The following is an 18,515-nucleotide window of genomic DNA, read 5'->3' as shown; positions in this document are numbered from 1 at the left end:
TAAGTCGAAAGTTTTAGAGTAGAAGCACGAGATACTCTAAATTAGCTGTATATATTTTGGCGATGATCCAACGTAAAATTTCAAGATGGCTGCCATTTTTTTCAAAAAAGCAATGAATAGAAAATTGTTGCAAGTAGTGACAATGATAATCTTGAAATATAAATCCAATTTTAACACTTTTACCCCAAAGACATTGAAATATTTTGATAAAACCCAATTAAACCCGAAAAAAACCAATAAAACCCGAAAATACCCGAAAAAACCCATATGGACCCAGGTGGGTTGGGCTTTTTCAGAAAAACCCGGGTTTTTTCAAACCCTGCATACTGTGCACCATGCTTTAAAAACATCGTTACTGCGGGCTCTTTTAATGCAAGGATAGCTTATTTCGAACGTTTGATTATACTGACATTTTCCTCGCGACATTGTTAATAAAATAAATCCTTCCAATCCTCGAATAATATAATAGATTGATAATTGATTGAGTGTACGTACGCACGTTAATTAGAATGATAATCACTGCGCGATTCCCACTACTAAGAACTGACTCACTTTGAAGGGAAAACAAAACCCCGTGCCATGAACTGTACGAATACCAGATATAAATTGTGAAAATATAAATCATTCCAGGTACTCAATCAATTTAATTAACAATTTAATAATTAAAACGTTGAAAGTTTGGATAAATCTATCACTTTAATTTTGCCGTCTTTACTATAGTTTTAGTACTAACTAATAAAAACAGTTTAGTTATATTATTATAATAATATAATTATTTTTTTCTTTTGCCAAAAGAAAATCTGGCAACCCTACAATGCAACAAGGACGAGAAACGCAGCACAGCGCAGCAGGTCTGCTACTACGAAGTACTAAACAGTGCTGTCAACGTCCAAGTTTTTACAGGGAAAAAAATGCGATTTTCAATGGGAAAATGCATTAAACGTTAAATGAAATTGAAAATGCCATAAAAGAGTATAATTCGATATTTTTGGGAAGAAAAAAGAGTATAGAGTATATGAACCTCGAAAAGAGTATAATACCCTTAAAAAGAGTATGTCTGGTCACCCTACCTGAAAGATGTAATGTATTTACAAACTTTTGCACTAACATTATGCTACGAAATGAGGCAAAGTGTTCAGATCATGATAAACAGCCGAGTACAGCTAATTTAATATTTTGACAATTCACATATGCCGCAAGTTGAAATTAGCTACTGGCGAAAGCAATGGGTATTACTCGAGCAGATGGTTCTACCAAATTTTAACAGATTTCTTACATTTTCATAGTATATTAGAGCTTGGAACCGTCTTACAGTCATCGCAAACGTCCATTACTAACGTACGAACGGAAAATTTCCACCATCTGTTTCTAGCCAATTTGCGTCCTTGTATTCTGCCACCTTTCGCTTCAGCAATTAGTTACACACACAACACTTTTACTACCATTCAAAATTCAATATACTGTGCATATTCACATTCTCATTCTTTCACGAAAAATTTTGCACATTGTATTTTACGTATAAATTTTCTGTTTGGTAGAATTGTCTCCACGAGTGAATCCAAGCAATGAATTCTGCCTATCTGCGAACAAGATTTGTGTGCGGCATATGTTTAGTTTTGAAAGAACAGCCTTTTTTGAGAAAAGAAATTAAAATTGCGCTAATTTTAGGTTGTCTTCGGGTTAGGTTTAATCACAATCACCACTTTCTTTGACTGTTTGTATAAATCGACACTTTACACCATTCACACAATGTTCACAGCGACATCCACTACATAAACCCAACATAACTCAAAACTGCTAAATATTACTGTATTCGTACGCTTCTGCTAATTACTAATAGTACAGTCTTTCACATCTCTCACTTCCATACAGTGTTTTATTATTATTATCCATTGACCTCTCAAATTAAATCAATTATTCTTATTTAATATCAACTCATTTCTCCTGTAAATCTTCCTAACATGTAAATATAACCTTTGTGGGCTAAGACACTTTTGTGGACCGGAAGACACACCACATGAATCAGTTCTGAACGTTGTATTATTAATTTATTATTATTATTTTAATGTACTTTATCCACAGTTATTTCTGTTTCATTTTCCCACTTTACTTAGATTGTTATTCAGAAATATTTCTTATATTCATGCTTGCTTCGTTCTTCACTAAATACGTATGCATCTATATTGTATTACTGGACAGAAGTAGTTCTTTTACAGTGTTAAGTGTTGCAAACAGTAAATGCTTACCTTATCACTGCGGATATAGCTTCTTTTCCGCCCGTTTACACTATTCTTTCAATTTTTCCAACAAGCATTATAAGCAATCCCAAGTAAAATATTATGTTGTTAAACTTAAAGAGGAAGGGACCCCCCCCCCCCCCCCCCAATAACATTCGCTTCATTATACATCCAGGTAAAACGAAAACATTTCATTACTAGGCGAGGGTCGGTAAGGAGAGTGTCTAATATTAATAGTTTCTTTTCCTTAACTATACGATACGAGGGGTGTCCAATAAGTTATCTATCTAGACAGGAAGGAGTGCAGATAGGCTCATCTGGTCATCATTGTTTTTCGATGTAGTCCCTATGGAGGTCTATGCACCGTCGCGACTTTGTGGGCAGCGAGGAAATTCCAGGGAAAAGTCTTTGTCATGTCTGCAGACCACTGGGAAACAGCCTGTTGGACCTCGTTGTCTCTCAAGATCCCAATGTTGAATCCAGGTTTTGTCATCCGTTCAGCCAGGAATATGTCCTGGTCCTCCTCAAAGAAGTCCAACAAATCGTGCTCCAACTTCTGCAAATCCATTGTTCGCGGCGTAACACAAACACACTGGGTTGCTCCGACTGAAATCAAATTGTGCAGACTTACTTTATAATGGTTTTAATTTGCTCATACGTTCACAGGAATTTCGTTGCAGTGTAACATTTGGCAATCAGTTCAAAAGTTCTGGTGGTTCTTTGGGATGTTAACTTCAGGAATACGGTTCTTCACATGCTTTATGCATCAACTTCAGTGGAATCTTTTAATTTATATAAATTTGTTAAAAATTCTACTGATGCACAAAACATGAGAAGAACTTATTGCTTAGTATAATTTGAACTGCGTATTGTCCTTGAAAATAGACAGGCACTTAAAGTGCCCGAAATATTGGAAACTATATGAAATTCCATATAGGAATATAAAATTATCAGTATAGTTTTGTACCTCAATGTATTCCATATGTTGTATTAGTAACTTTATATATTCCCAATAAAACTAGAGCTATTTCCTTGTGTTCTAACACTCTACGACATATGTGCAGTTTGTGTCTAACAAAATACTACGACAGCATTTATGTGCAGTATTTTGTTTATTGATTTTCCTTTTAATAAAACGAAATTTTCAGTTCCTCTTTCGTTTGATTCCTTGTAGGCACTGTTTGGAACGCAGCTCGTGATAACAATGGTTGTTGCTAGCATACTACAGAAGTTAGGACCACATTATTCTTTAGGTCGATGGTTGTTATGTTCCACAGGGTAAGTCTATTTTCTATAGTCTATCATTATTTGTTTATATTTCATTTATGCAAATAATAGTAACTGTGATGTTCTTTTCTTTATAAAGCGAGAGAAACAAAAAAACTTGGGAAGGAAATGACTCAAAGGAGCGGATATATGTTATCAACAGAATGATTATTCATCCGAGCAAATAATAATATGTGTGTATAATATACCTAGTTATATCATAAATACTGTCACAAGTTTGAATGTGAATAACACAGAGAGTATTAGCACCAAAGTAATTTATTTTGGTCATGTTTTACATTGATATGTTGTACACCTGACGCACGAATCATTTTTCGAAATGTCCCCTCTTGGCCTTGTTGCAAGCACGAAGTCTGTCTGGCCATTGGTCACTGGCATTACGCACCACATCCATTGGAAAATTGTTCATTGCTCGGGTACAGGGCTTGTTTCAGACTGTCGACAGATGGATACCGTTTATGGCAGACCTTTGCCTGAAGGACTGCCCAAAGTTTGTAGTCCAACGGGTTAAGGTCCGGGCTGCTAGAAGGCCAATCAGCGGTAGAAATGAAGTCGGGGACGTTCCGTGCCAGCCAGTCCTGGGTTGTTTTCGCTTTGTGGCCTGGAGCGGAATCCTGCTGGAAGGTCCACCTTTCTCCAGGGAACATGGTAGCAGCCAGTTGTTTCACTATATTTGTTAGCACTGTGTCCTGGTACGCCTTGGTAGAATGTTTAAAACCTCGTTAGCAAAAATGCAGCTGGGTTGTGCCTGAGTAGCTCACTTCCCACTAAACAATCACTGAGGTAGGATGATGTGCCCTCTGAACTCTTGGAGCTTCCTCAGCAGCTGCAGTAGATGACGTGGCATACACACGGTCATTTTGGGCGTTGTAGGCCTGCTCATTTGTGAACACCTTTTCGTCAGTGAACAGAATCTTTCTGTGCAGATTGCTGGCGTAACGCCGCAACAGTCTCTTTGATTTAAGGACCCTCTGCGGCATTAATATTTAGGTCAGAAAGTGACCAGTCCGCCTCTTGTACGCCCGTAGATCTAGGTCACTCCTGAGCACACGAGACATGGAATTTCTGATGATGTTCATCTCAGCAGCCATCACGCTTTATGTTCGAACAGGATTTATTCGAATTCTTGCTGCGACTGCTTTCTGGACCTGCGGGGTTCGTACCGTTCGTGGTTTGCCACTCCTTGCGCGGTCAGCTGCCGTTCCAGTCTCGGTGTATTGCTGTATGGCACGATACACGAATCTCTTGCTGATTTGTAGGGGTTTTAGGAGGTTGAAAATCTCACCTGCTGTCTTCCCGACCTTGTGTAGTGCAATTACTGCTACACGATTTTCGTAATCGCCCGACTCCATCAGAACTCAGTACGATATCAACGTATGTCATGAACAGTCTCTCACACACTACATGCATCTTCCGCTTTATACACAGATGGCAGCACTGTGCCACTCCGGACGCCTACAGCGCCACACTCCAAACTTTGTGACCGTATTTGATATAACTAGGTATATCATTCTTAAAGTGGAAAATAAAGTAAGTTTTCCTATGAAACAAAACAAAGAAAAAAGTCGTCATTCATTGATCTTTAGCAAATCTATTATTATAAATATACATCCCTGTTTCTTCATTTAAACAAGTAAATTTGGGGTGGCCAACGTCGTGTCCGTGGGTTTTCCCGAGGTTCTCCCGTTTGCTCCCATATTCTCATTCCACTAATTCTTCAATCACCATTCACTTGCCTATCCGTAAAGGGCATAATCGTGAGACGTTAAACTTGAAAATTTTATTTCATTTTCATTTTTCTTCATTTAACAGGTTCGCTAAGTGCAGTTCCGAGTTCTTGACTCAGGAACAGAAGGTCTCCAATTGATCAGATTTAAAATGTTGATACACCTTAACATGCTTAATATGCATGTCAAAAGTCACGGTGTGCAGACCGTGAGAGTATGGTGTACAGGCTGTTTCACTAATTAGTAAGTTCAAACTGGAACTCCGATGGCCAGTAACTCGGAAAGCAAAGATCTATTTACCATAATGATTGATATTAAGTTCAAGTGCATACTAAGATCCTCAACATGTACCACCATATCGTATTTGATCAAATTTGGATTTAGTGAAATTTCTTCATAGTGGCCCCGTGTAGCGTAGTCTTGCAATAACGCTCTCGTCTTTGGTGCAAACGGTCCCAGGTTCGGTTCCCGGTGGGGACAATCGATTGAGAAAAGTGTAAAGCCTTTTTCAAGCCAGCTATCGTGAGTGAGATTTTCCTCATGCACACTAGGCGAATGCCGGGATGGTACCTAACATACAGGTTCCAGGCCGCTTCCTTCCTCCCTATCTTCGGATAATCTGATCGCCGAGTTGGTCATCCCTCATACGTGATGGGTTAACATGGCCATATATGCCAAAAGCTCAGAAATCTGATCTTTATTCTAGTAAAACCAAACCCAGATTTGATGACCTATAACTCAAGAACCAATGGTCTACATACGATAATATTTCTGATGCATACCGAGCTCAGCGAGGAATATCATCATGCCGAGGTTGGTCAAGATCGGTTAAGTTTAATCGATAGAATGCGATATATAGTATTCTGTCAAATTTGGATAGGCTATATAACTCAGGAGTCAAAGACCTGTACATTATAAAATTGCATATATATAGCTAATGAAGTTCTATCATCATTTCAATTAGAATCAAGATCAGATTGAGTCCTATCAACCGCGTTTTGATGAAATTTCTTGATTCCATTGAGTTCAAACGCAACGTCAATGCGCAGCGTCAAATATTCACGTACCATAATATTTTATATTAAGTTTGAATGCATACTAAGTTCGTGAACGTATACCACCAATCGAAGTTTAGTCAAAGTCGGATAACATGCGATATATATCACAAGTGTAATTGTGATGGACAATAACTTAGGAATCAAAAGCCTGCATTCTATAATGTTTTATACGCGTACTAAGCTATGCCACTCCTTTCTGTTCTCCATGTAGACGAATGATCTAGATTACAGGTTCGTAACTAAGACAGTGGGCCCTCGGAAGAAAATGCCTAATTGGATGTAGCTAATAAATCTGTTGAATATCGTAGACATAGTTACAATGACCTAAATACCAATGAAAGAAAACTTGTATATTCAGACGTGAATGAATCTTACATCCAATGTATTTTCGTACAGCTAATGTTACCTGTAGGATTCCGGAGAACGTTGGTTTACATATACATCAATTTTTTTTTTCTTTTAAACTTCCTGGCTACAAATCCCTTTCACAAAATATAGAAAGCAGAATAATAAATAATTGTAGTTTATATCTTTAGGTGATTATTTTGTGGTTTAAAATTCACAAAATTATTTTTCAAAATTATTTAGCAGTTTTGTTTTAAGACAATACTCTATATATTACACACTTTCTTCTTCTTGAAACTTAAATACAAAAATGAAATTCAAAGATTATATGTCAGAGAGACAATTTTACAACATAAAGATTAGGTGATTAACAAGTAATAAACATAAACCAAACATTGAAACATTAACACTGAAATAAAATGAATAAACCTATAACGGTCCGTTACAAAGCTCATAAAGTTATATTATCACCATCCCAATTGTTTCAGCTATCGCGCCAAGTATGTACTATTCTTGTGTACTATCCTTTGTTTATTTCTTTTTCTATTTTTATTTATAGAAAAGTCAAATGAAGCACGAAAATTATGTTGTTAAGATAAAAGTTGTGTATAAGGAGTTACAGGACTGGCATCTTTTCTGCAGTTTAGAAGCATCGGAAGTTATAGAGCTACTGCTTCCGTTTTCAATATTGAATGCATATAATTTGGAAGTCTACCGTAATTTTTTCAATGTGAAACGAAACTCTCTTTTTTTTTTTTTTTTTTTTTTCACCTTACAGATACTCTCGTTCATTCTAACTTTACAGTCAGCCATTCCATTAATTATGTTATGTTTGCATCATCAATATGCGTTTATTGTGATCGTTGATACACAGAACATTAAATCTTTAACGTTTAGAAATCATTGACTTCGTATACCTATTAATCTGTAGATGTATTATTTATGTAGTGTTTTGATGCAATGCGTGTGTTTATTAAAGAATACTTAAAACATTACCACTCAGCACTGTAAAAGGTAAAATATATATATCAAAAATTAACCTTAATAATGTTTCTTTTTACCCGATATTTCCAATACGTTCCACAAGTACTTTTCCTCGGGGATAAGGTTTAAGAATATCCTCTGTGCTGTTCTTCACATGTTTATGTTATAACAAACAGTTTTGTGAAAATATATACAAACTCTATATTGTAATAGTTAGTTCATTAACCATAAATGCCACCCGTCGTTTCATAAAGGAACATTGGTAGACAGTTTTAATATGTGCTATACGCTCAATTATCTATCAAGCTATAAACACTTCCGCTAAATGCATCATCAGAAGAAGGTAGGGAAAAGGAAAGGACACTCAAATAGGGTGAAGCATCTACTTGGACACCATGTGGGAAAGGGGAAGAATCAATCAATCTCAAAAGGCTATAATGTAAATCTGGTTTTCTGTTAGCGTCCATCTGGATGTTTCGTAGCTGTTTGTCTGTTCTTTATTTTTTTCTTTTCTTCCTACTTCTTGCTCTCACTATCTGATGAAGCGTTTAGCCAATATGTATATAGTTACTTTTTTCATTTAGTTGTATGTAGCCTTTTTCACTTTCTTTTTAAAGTAAAAATTTATTCTCTGCGCAGGTTAATCCGTTATCTGTATCCGACAGATGAAGAGCTTCGGACGTTAGCGGGAGTTCCGAAGGAGAAGGGAAAAGGAAAGAAAGGTAGATATGAAAATGGCAAAACAGGCGACACTTTTCACGTCCCAAGAAATCTAGATATTCAGGTATGTTTTCTGTAAATAAATATGATGTGATAAATAATATAAATTTATCGTAGATAAAAATAAATGAAATTTGAAGAAAGAAAAAAAACTTTTCAGCGTGGTCGAGTATTGTGTGTCTGCCTATTCTGAAAGACTGTTCTCATATTTTTAATGTAAACACTTATCTTCAGTATCATTGAGTTTATTGCACAAAGCAATGGCAGATATGGCATCAGCACCTGCAGCTCCGGCACAAGCTTCTACAAAGAAGCCTGCAAAGCCTAAGAAACCAAAAACAACACCTTCTCATCCAAGAACATCAGAAATGGTGAGCAACACCATCAAGAATTTGAAGGAAAGGAGAGGAAATCATTGCAAGCCATAAAGATATACATCTCTCGGAACTACAAAGTGGATGCCGAGAAGCTTGTTTCATCCATCAAGAAATACTTGAGAAGTGCATTGCCTCCGGGTCATTGGTTCAGACCAAGAGAAAAGATGTATCTTGATCGTTTAAGCTTAGCGCTTCATCACTTTCACAAACTACTAATTATTGTTTCGCTATATTGTATTTCTATAATGCTTTGCAAAATTAATTCTCCCACTGAAACACACCAACAAACACTTTAGTTAAGAGTTAAAAGCTCTTTTTGGTTCTCAGTGCTATACATACGCATTACCAATAGTATGTATACTGTTTCCCCCTTATATACTATTATATACTTTTTTCAAGTCGTGTGGCGGCTTAAATATCACAGCTAATTTTATACTGTCTGAAGGCACAACATTAAATGACAATGAAAGAAATTTACACAAGTGCAGTAGTGTTCAGACGCATTAGTGTTACTACAATAATGTTTTCAAATCAAGTTCCATGGTATTAGTAGCAAATTTATTAGTAAATGATAATTATATTGAAGATCACGAATTATAATCAGTACCGTCTGATAATTGTTTTTGTCTTTTTAAGTCTTACCAAAGCTCCTATATATATTTACCTCGTCCATCAGTCTCAAGAACTAAGTGATCAATCATCATCAAATTTAGTGAACGGATCACCGGAACGGATTTTTTTGAGCCGATACTCAAACCGGAAGTGGTAGAAATTAACCATTTCCGGTATTAACGTTGATCACTATAAAGGAAAAAAGATAATAAATAGATAGATGTAGTTTTCTGCAATCCGTTAAGCATCCCAAGAATATATTACATCTCAATCTCCATAACTCTCTACTGAGACCGGAAGTTGTAGAAATCCACTAAAATTTCCGGTTTCAATATCGATTTACATAGAGCAAAGCAGATAGCGAAACCGGATTTTGGATCGATTTACCGTTCTGAAAATAGGAACTACGATATGTCTTAAGCCTCTATTCAAACCAGAAATGGCAGAAATCAACCAGTTCCGGTTTTAACGTTGATCGTCTTAGAATAAAAACCGTAATGGATAGCGAGAAGCGAGTCTCTGTAATCAATTAGGCATCCCAGGAATATATTCAATCTCCACTCCAATATCTTTATTGAAACCAGAAGTGGTAGAAAATCGAACACTTCCTGTTTTAACCTTGATCGATATAAAGTAAAAACGGTAATAGACAGAAGCAGTTTCCTGCAATCGATTAAGCGTGTCAACAATACGTTTCATTTCCTCCATAAGTATCTACTAAAACCGGAAATGGTAAATATCCAGTAGGACTTCCGGTTTCAATATTGATCTGCATAGAGTAAAAACGCTAAGGGATAGCGAGATGCGGTTTTATGGAATCGATTTAGCGTTCTAAGAATAGATACCATCTTCTCTTAACATGTTTTTCAAACCAAAAGTGGTTGATTTCTACCACTTCCGGTTTTAACATTGATTTTTTATAGAGTGAAAGTGGTAACAGAGTGAGAAACGATATTCTGTTGTCAATTAAGCGTTCCAAGAATATATTTCATCTTCACTCTAATCTTTATTAAAATCGGCAGTGGTATAAATCTACCATTTCCGGTTTAAATATTGAGAAAATATCACACCATATTAACCAAACTCCTTCACGTGGTGTACTCATGTCTCGGATCCTTTTCCATCTTAACTGAACGTCCACGCTCATATCCTTCATAATTACTCTATTCAGTATTATGGATTACATAATGTCACGATAAATTATATTTTTAAATCGCAAACAAAAACATTGCTACAAACTAATCACTTTACCAATGAAAATAATAAAATAAGTGAAAAAAGCAGCCAGTTGTCACCCTGCAGAGTAAAATCAGTTTCTAGATTGCGTGAAACATTCACGAATACCTTCATAGATCAGTTTTAAAAAAGGTAATATATTAAGATTAGTAATTATTTATTTTCGGTGTTCTGATTTTTTGTATGCATTTGCTGAGTTTTCGGTAGTCGGTTGTACAGCCTTCCTCCTAGCCTTTTAGCCGGGAGGGTTTAGGGATTATAGGTGAGTATTGAGAAAGAGCATGCTGTAAACTCTGCAGTAAACACGTTCTTCAAAATATTGATTAAATAATATTCTTTAGAGATTGTCCTCCTCCAAACCTACCCTTATACGAATAATTTACCGAAAACTTTCAACCCAATAATCCATTCCTAGCGAAATGGCACCCGAAGATGGTGAAAGTCCCAACCACCGAAAATCCTGCAGTTGCACACTAGAAATAAGGACACTGAATATAAATTAGACAAGTTTACTTTTTAATAGGGATGTATCGATTGGTAATATTACAAGGTGAGGTATTTCCAGAATGTATTTTATGTGTTAGTTGCATTACATGTATATAAATTATTATTCTGCAGTGCCTTCACAGTTTTATCATGCGAATAAAATCGTAGAACTTCCATTGTTGTGACAAAACATCTACATCCTTGCTGCTCCAATATGCGAGATGCTAGCAAGCCATCCATAGTTTATTATTCAAGTCTTCATATTGAGTGTCGTATACGGACACACATTCGATAACTAAGGATGTTAACTTTTCGAGAATCTTGCGCAAAACTATGAATAGAGTGAATGATAAACGCTCCTACTGCCATAAATTTTAACGATAACATTGTAGAGAGAAAATCTTGTACTAATTGATTTTTCAGATATGATCAAGGAATTACCTTTTTAAATTTATTAATAAGGTCGTATGTGTTACTTTTCAGCTAGAAACTGCGAAGGTAACATCATTAGATGTTGTTCATTTGAGGTATTATGCTGAATATCAGTGGCTGGTGGATTTTACCATGTATGCTGCTTTGGTATATTTTCTCACAGAAGTAAGTACTAGTATTTCCTTTTTATGTGTCTTCTTTTTAATTTCGTTATAATTTCTTTTTTAAAAGAATAAATTGAAATTAAATTTCTTTGCACCATGGCCCATGAAGGGCTGTGAAGGACTAGATGCCGATTTGTATCTGACGGCCGAACTTTTTTTTTTTTTTTTTTTTTTTTTTGTTTCTTTATAAGATGGATATATTCCAGGACAGTCAAAAAGTTCTCGGAATTTTGTTGCAGCTCTTTATTGCCACACATGTACTTAATCGCCGTCAAAGTAAGCTTCTTCGGAACACACATACTTGTTCAACTGCTCCTGCCATTGCTGGAAACACTGACGATAGTCCTCTTTTAGTACTAGGGGGCGCGGTGGCTCAGTGGTAGAGCGTTCACCTCCGGTGCTTGGGGTCCCGGGTTCGATTCCAGCTCGCGCCGTGTGGAGTTTGTGGTGGACAAACACCGTGCTCGTGGGTTTTCTCGGGGTTCTCCCGTTTCCTCCCACTTTCTTCATTCCATCATTTCATTCATTTCTCATAATCACAGTCTCCTTTAGCCTAACCGGCATAACTGTGGGACGTAAAACTCAAAAGATTTCATTTCATTTCTTTTAGTACTGTATCTTCAGCAGTTCAGCCGTCACGTTGGTTTTGATCGTCTTCAACGGTGGTGAAATGAGCACCTTTGAAGGCAGATATCCCATCAAGCATTATTCACCGTAAGCTGTTTTAAGGCTATCAAAATCTGTGAAGCAGATTTTCCACGTGAACTTCTTGTTTACGCGTTGCTTGAACTGCGACATTGCACCTACTGGTCACCACGCACTTCTCTGTCCAGCTACACTACTCGTATATTGCCTGTTATGGCCTGTTCACACTCACCAAATTCATAAGTAGACAACCTAAGGACTGTGCTGTACAAGAGTCATTGTGATTGCATCAGAAATGCCAAAACTACAACATTCTGGGAACTTTTTGACTGCCCTGGTATATATTAATGTCCCACGATTATACACCAAAGCTAAGGGAAATAATGATGAGAATAATAAACGAAAGTGAAAGAAAATGAAGAAAGCAGGAGGAAGAAATCCGAGAAAACCCACACACGCGCGAGCTGGGATCAAACCAGGGACCTTACTCACCACAGATAAGCACCCTGCCATCAAACTATCCTGGCCCCAATGGAAAAATTAAATTGCATCTTAAAATCTTGTGTTTCAATTATGATGGAACACTCTTTAAGTGTGAAAACAAGGAGACTTGAATTGGATGTTTCTGTAAAACCTTCAAGTGTCTTCGGAAGATGACAAGAGGATTCCGATAAAAATCCTAGGGAGCCATTGGGAATCCTTACTTGAATTTTTGAGAGTAGTAACATCGCTTTTTAAAACAAATTCAGTAATAAGTTGCATAATACGGTTTTGAATAACTCAAAATTTCCTTTAACACCGGTTTTTGAAAATTAAATCAGTTTTTTTTATCCTTGCGGGTTTTACTCTTATACGTTTTTTATTAGCAATTCAGTTAAAAAAAAATAAGCAAAGTCAATAAGCAGCGCGTATGCATATATAGATGAAAATAATATATAAGTCGAGTCGAGTATTATCTTGTGATGTAATGATAGGAATTACAATTGAAGAATGACGGTTCGGTGGCTCATCTGGTTCAATCTCTATGGGGGAGTAGCACGGTGGCGCAGTGGTAGAGGCATTACCTCTGTTTCGTGAAGTATCTGGTTCGATTCCCGGTCAAGTAAGTTTGTGGTGGACAATATCGTGTCCGTGGGTTTTCTCTGGGTACTCCCTGTTTCCTCCCACATTGTCATTCCATCGCTTCTTCTATCATGATTCACTTGCCTTAATCATCCGTCTCCCTTATGGTAAAGGATATAATCGTGGGACGTTAGACTGAAAGATTTCGTGTCATTTTTTTCTCAGTCTATGTGAGTTTGTGATGGACAATGTCAAGTCTGTGTATTCGGTGTTCTTCCGTTGCCTTCCATATTTTCATTCCATCAGCTTCTTTCATAATCATTCACTTTCAGTAATCCTTCTTCTGTAGTCTACAGGGCATAACCATGGGACATAAGATTAAAAGAACTAAAGAAATATTTGTTTTGTTTTGGTTTTGCAAGTTTTATACTTTTAAAAGGATTTTCTATGGTTTAGAGAAACATTCTTCATTATTTTAAAACATATTTATTAATATCCACTATTTTTTATGAATTTACATGACGAACAGATTCAATTTAAACCCATTGTATATAAACCTCGAACAATATATAGTTTTGCTTAGCGAAGACATTTTTGAGAACCAATTAACTACGTTATGAAAAGTATTCCTATGACTTATTTATCCTAAACTCATGAAGGAAAGGGGGGAGCACAATGGCTTAGTGGTAGAGCGCTTCCCTTTGATGCGTGAGGTCCCTGGTTTGATCCCCGGCCAAGTAAGTTTGTGGTGGACAATATCGTGTCCGCGGGGTTTCTCAGGGTACTCCCGTTTCCCCTCACTGTTTCACTCCACCAATTCTTCCATCATCATTCACTTGCCTTAATCATCGTCTGCTTTAACCTAAAGGACATAATCGTGGGACATTGAACTGAAAGATTTCGTTTATTACAATCATAAACAATCTTAATAGTATTATGACCACGCAAGTGGGATTTATAATATTGTACTATTAGTACGTTCCTCTGTTTGTCCATTACTCCACTCGATAACTCTTTAACTTAAGTGAATTTTATAATTCTTTTTTCGCAATAGATAGCCAGTGAGATTTTCTCATCCAAGTTTGTTCACGAAGTGAATCCATTTACATTTTCCCGAGTAACGGTAATTTACGTACGTTCGTTAGCTTAAACTATAACTCTTGAACAAATACGATTTTTTTACTTTATTTTTTTAATTTTATTTATTTATTTATTTAGAATAGATAGCCAGAGTTTTTATCTCAGTCGAGTTTATTAATAAGACCTTTAGCGCCACGGTGAATTTTGGGGTTTTCCCATGGAGCCGTTATAAAGTTTTTTAAATGAAAAAAATTTAAAATGCAGTGTTACTGAACCGTTAGCACAAAAGCCTTTGAAGGGGCCACGTCGACTCGTTCTGGTGGGAAAGTTCCATCAAGAGCCGACCACCAGCCTCCTAAGAAAGTTACGAAACAGAGCAGACATGAAGTTCTATGGAACCTACACAGCCTGTTAAATACCGTAGATCCGATGGGACCTATGAGGCCCATAATGTGTTTTAAAGGAATCAATCCATTAATATCTTAACAACAGGTAACAATGACTCACGTGTGTCCGTTACTCCACACGATAACAAACGAATTCTGATTTTTTAAATTATATTATTGCAATATATAGCCATCCGCATCCCATTTTCTGCTATTGAAACGCATCTCACCGTTAGATGACAGCAAACATTCTCCACTGATGGATTTTTACGAGAATCTTCCATCAGTTTTCACTCTATTCGTCATCAGTTCTCGTTTCTGTTTCATATTCAACTTCGAATAGTTTAAGGGAAGAACAAGTCTGCATTCGATTCTTATTTTAAGAAATATATTACCGAATAAAATTGCTAGTTCAACTATTCAACGTTATTGCAGTGCATTCCTTTTTATATACCAAGATATAATTCCAGAAATCAAAATTTATTTTTCATTCCTTAGGTCGTAGAGATTTTTTTTTAATCATAAAAATTCACAAACTATATAACATACTTAATGATAGGATTGACCATTTTGCAGATGGTAGAGGTAAACTTATGAAATGTGTGTAGGAAGTAATTTGTAACGATTATGAATACTTTTGTTTGATAACTTATTGATATGTACTCTGTATTTTTCATACTTGTATTGTACATTCTTTTCATGATTTTCATGTTTTACTTTTCTTTCTAGTTTTATTGTACTTTTTACTCAATATTGCAATGTTTATATTGTTATTTATGTAAGTTAAGAAGGTATGTTATGGGTCTGTGCCTATGTACTTTCAAATAAATGATTTTGAAGAGCTGAACTGAAGAATGATGCTAAACTGAAGACTGCATTACATCTTTCAAATTTGAGTAAAATGCAGAATTCAGAGACATTCTTTCCAGGGAGAATGAATATTCAGAAAAGTTGGAACACTTACCTCCAAGTGTCCTTAAAAAAGAAAAAGAAAAAAGAAAGAAAGTAGAAAGTTACAAACGATTTGATTGAATCACTCTCGACTTCCTCAATATTAATGGAACACTAAAAGCTGCTTAATCTATCATATTGTATTGTTGCTTTCAACTAAGAGATTATGAATATATATATATATAGAATTGATTAATTAATACTTCATACACTATATATAAACGGTAATGTTCACATTCTTAATTTTTTAAATCGAAGGAAAGTCTCCATGTGATCAAAGTTGCACTAAGTCCATTCACTTTAGATGGAAACAACTGTTACCCGTACTACTGTAAAGCTTCTAACGTAATAATGTTTCATATGTATAACATTAAGAATCTTTGTCAAACCTACACTTGTGCTATGAGTAATTGCTTAGGAAAGAACAAATGCAAATTGTTAGGACACTTAGAGATATATTTAACTACATAATGTGCGTTCAGAGCATCTGTAAACTATTCAGGTTGTTGTTACATAAAGCGGGGGATTGGTTCTGCAGCGTTAATTTTTCATTTTTCTCGCGGAATGTATACTTCCCTTTCGTCTGAGATGCGCCTCAGTTTACCTCCTGTATTAATGGTTTAGATTGCTTAAATAGTAGGTCTCGATTTTCATTTTCATAAGATAACATGTAAAGTAAATGATTTCAATATTACATGAATTCGATCCATTTTTATCCTGTCACTTTTACTGATCTTTACCTTTGAAAAAAATGAAATGAAATCTTTGAGTTTTACGTCCCACGATTATGCCGGTTAGGCTAAAGGAGACGGTGATGGTGAGAGATGAATGAAATGGTGGAATCAAGTAAGTGGGAGGAAACGGGAGAACCCACGAACACGGTGTTTGTCCACCACAAAGTTCACTTGGCGGGGGCTGGGATCGAACCCGGGACCCCAAGCACCAGAGGTAAACGCTCTACCACTGAGCCACCGCGCCCCCCTCTTTACCTTTGATTTAGTCCTTTTTTCTTTCTCGAAGAAGCGTGTAAGAGTTCAAATAAAAAAATGAACTTTATAGTGGGAGAGTAGTTTTGTACTTTCTGAAACTGTCGTGTACATATCTTCTTTGTCTTATTTTGCGTAAATTCTGTACACTACTGTTTTATCTGCATGTAATTTTTGTTTGCTTTTCTAGGTATACTATGGACTACTTCCGATAAAGGATGAAATCAATCTCAGTATGTTATGGTGTTTACTAGTTCTTGGATTTTCTCTGTATCCTTTCTTGCATATTGTAGTGTGATTTTACAAGTGCTGGAAGTGCGAGATTTAAATTAAGAACATTAAGTTGTATGTTGCAGGTTGTTTTTTTAAGAAGATTAAAGAAGGGAATTCCATTTTTCACATTATTTAATGTAAGAATATTGTATAACTACACTGATCAAAATAATTAGGGAAACAAGCCTGAAAACGCAAAATGACAGAGGAATATCAAAAGTTCCGATGTATTTGGTTTGGGGGGTTGTTGTCTTGATGATTGAAATGCTTCTGCGGTAGGTGGCTTGGACTTTTGAATGCAGATGTTACATCACAAGACACGAGGTACAACTTGTGATGATACTTAAAATCAGGCAACTTCGAAAACCGAGTAGTGTCACTTAGACACGCAGAGTCCGCTGTAGTGTTCATCACTAGTCTGCTGTAGTGTTGAATATTAACAATGGCACCAACGACGATATAATTTAGCGGAATCTGTGGCATAGAGAGCTGTAGGTAGGACGAATGCTGGGCAGACACAACGTGTGATAGCTGAGGCTTTCGGCATGTCTTCTCAGTGTCATTTCCAGACTATGAACATGCTTTAACAGACGGGAATAATACTACGTTGGAGGTCAGGACAAGGTCGCCCACGTACAATGTCAATAACGGAAGACTTGAGGTTATCGGCTAGGAATACCCTTGTCTTTAAAAACGATATACAGTATATATAGGTGTTTCAAAATAATTTAAACAATTTCAACTCCTTTATTTATTTATTTATTTTGTTTGTCAAATTACTTAAAATTTTACACATAAGTACTACAACAGTCCAAGTTTTAGTACTAAGAAATTATAATACAATAATTCACAATGCTCACTGTGAGCTCCTTTGTTACCTTGCATACATCAATTCGGTAATCTAATTCCTCCCAGACCCGTCTCGACGTGCTTTCATCATAGTTTGCACCGCAGCAGTAATGCGTTCTTGCACTTCACGAACATCTTGGAGTAGAGGTGATTTGTAGACAGTGTCTCTTAGATGTTACCACAGGAAAAAGATCGCAGTAGATTTAAGTTCGATGATCTTGGTGGCAAACGTAAAAGCTGTTGATCGTTGTAAGCAGCTCGCCCAGCCCAGTGGTGTGACAGTCTCTCATTAAGATAATTCCTAACATTGTGATGTAAGTGACAAGGGGTTCCATCCAGTCCATAGATAAAGTTTGCACTGACATGTTCAAGTTGTGGATAAGCCACATAGTAAACATGTATAGAAATGTTTTTCCAGTCACAGTTTCTGCCGGAAAAAAGTACGGACCGTACACTTTGGAAGATGAAATGGCGCAAATCTTACTAGTTTTTGGCGAATCACGCATAATTTCATTTATTTTATGAGGCTTTTCAGTCCCCTATATACGAACATTTTGCTTGTTCACTCTTCCCGTCACGTAGAATGTAGCCTCACCACTGAAACACAGTTTGTTTAAA

The 18,515-nt window shown here is 36.3% G+C and overlaps 1 protein-coding gene across 1 annotated transcript in view; it reads left to right on the top strand.

Annotated features, from left to right (window-relative positions):
- Window positions 1-18,515, top strand: part of emei (transmembrane protein 161-like emei) — a 47,659-nt gene that overhangs the window by 7,622 nt on the left and 21,522 nt on the right. Inside the window, exons 2-5 of the mRNA XM_081749219.1 lie at window positions 3,412-3,515; window positions 8,278-8,422; window positions 11,553-11,666; window positions 16,966-17,045. Coding sequence (XP_081605345.1) covers window positions 3,412-3,515; window positions 8,278-8,422; window positions 11,553-11,666; window positions 16,966-17,045 — 443 coding nt within the window. The remainder of the gene's footprint in view (window positions 1-3,411; window positions 3,516-8,277; window positions 8,423-11,552; window positions 11,667-16,965; window positions 17,046-18,515) is intronic.

This window comes from Thermobia domestica, chromosome 2 (assembly GCF_964235325.1).
Source record: "Thermobia domestica chromosome 2, izTheDome1.hap1.1, whole genome shotgun sequence".
Taxonomy (NCBI): Eukaryota; Metazoa; Arthropoda; class Insecta; order Zygentoma; family Lepismatidae; genus Thermobia; species Thermobia domestica.
The sequence above is the reverse complement of the archived record's forward strand: the minus strand, read 5'-3'. Positions and strand labels throughout refer to the sequence as shown.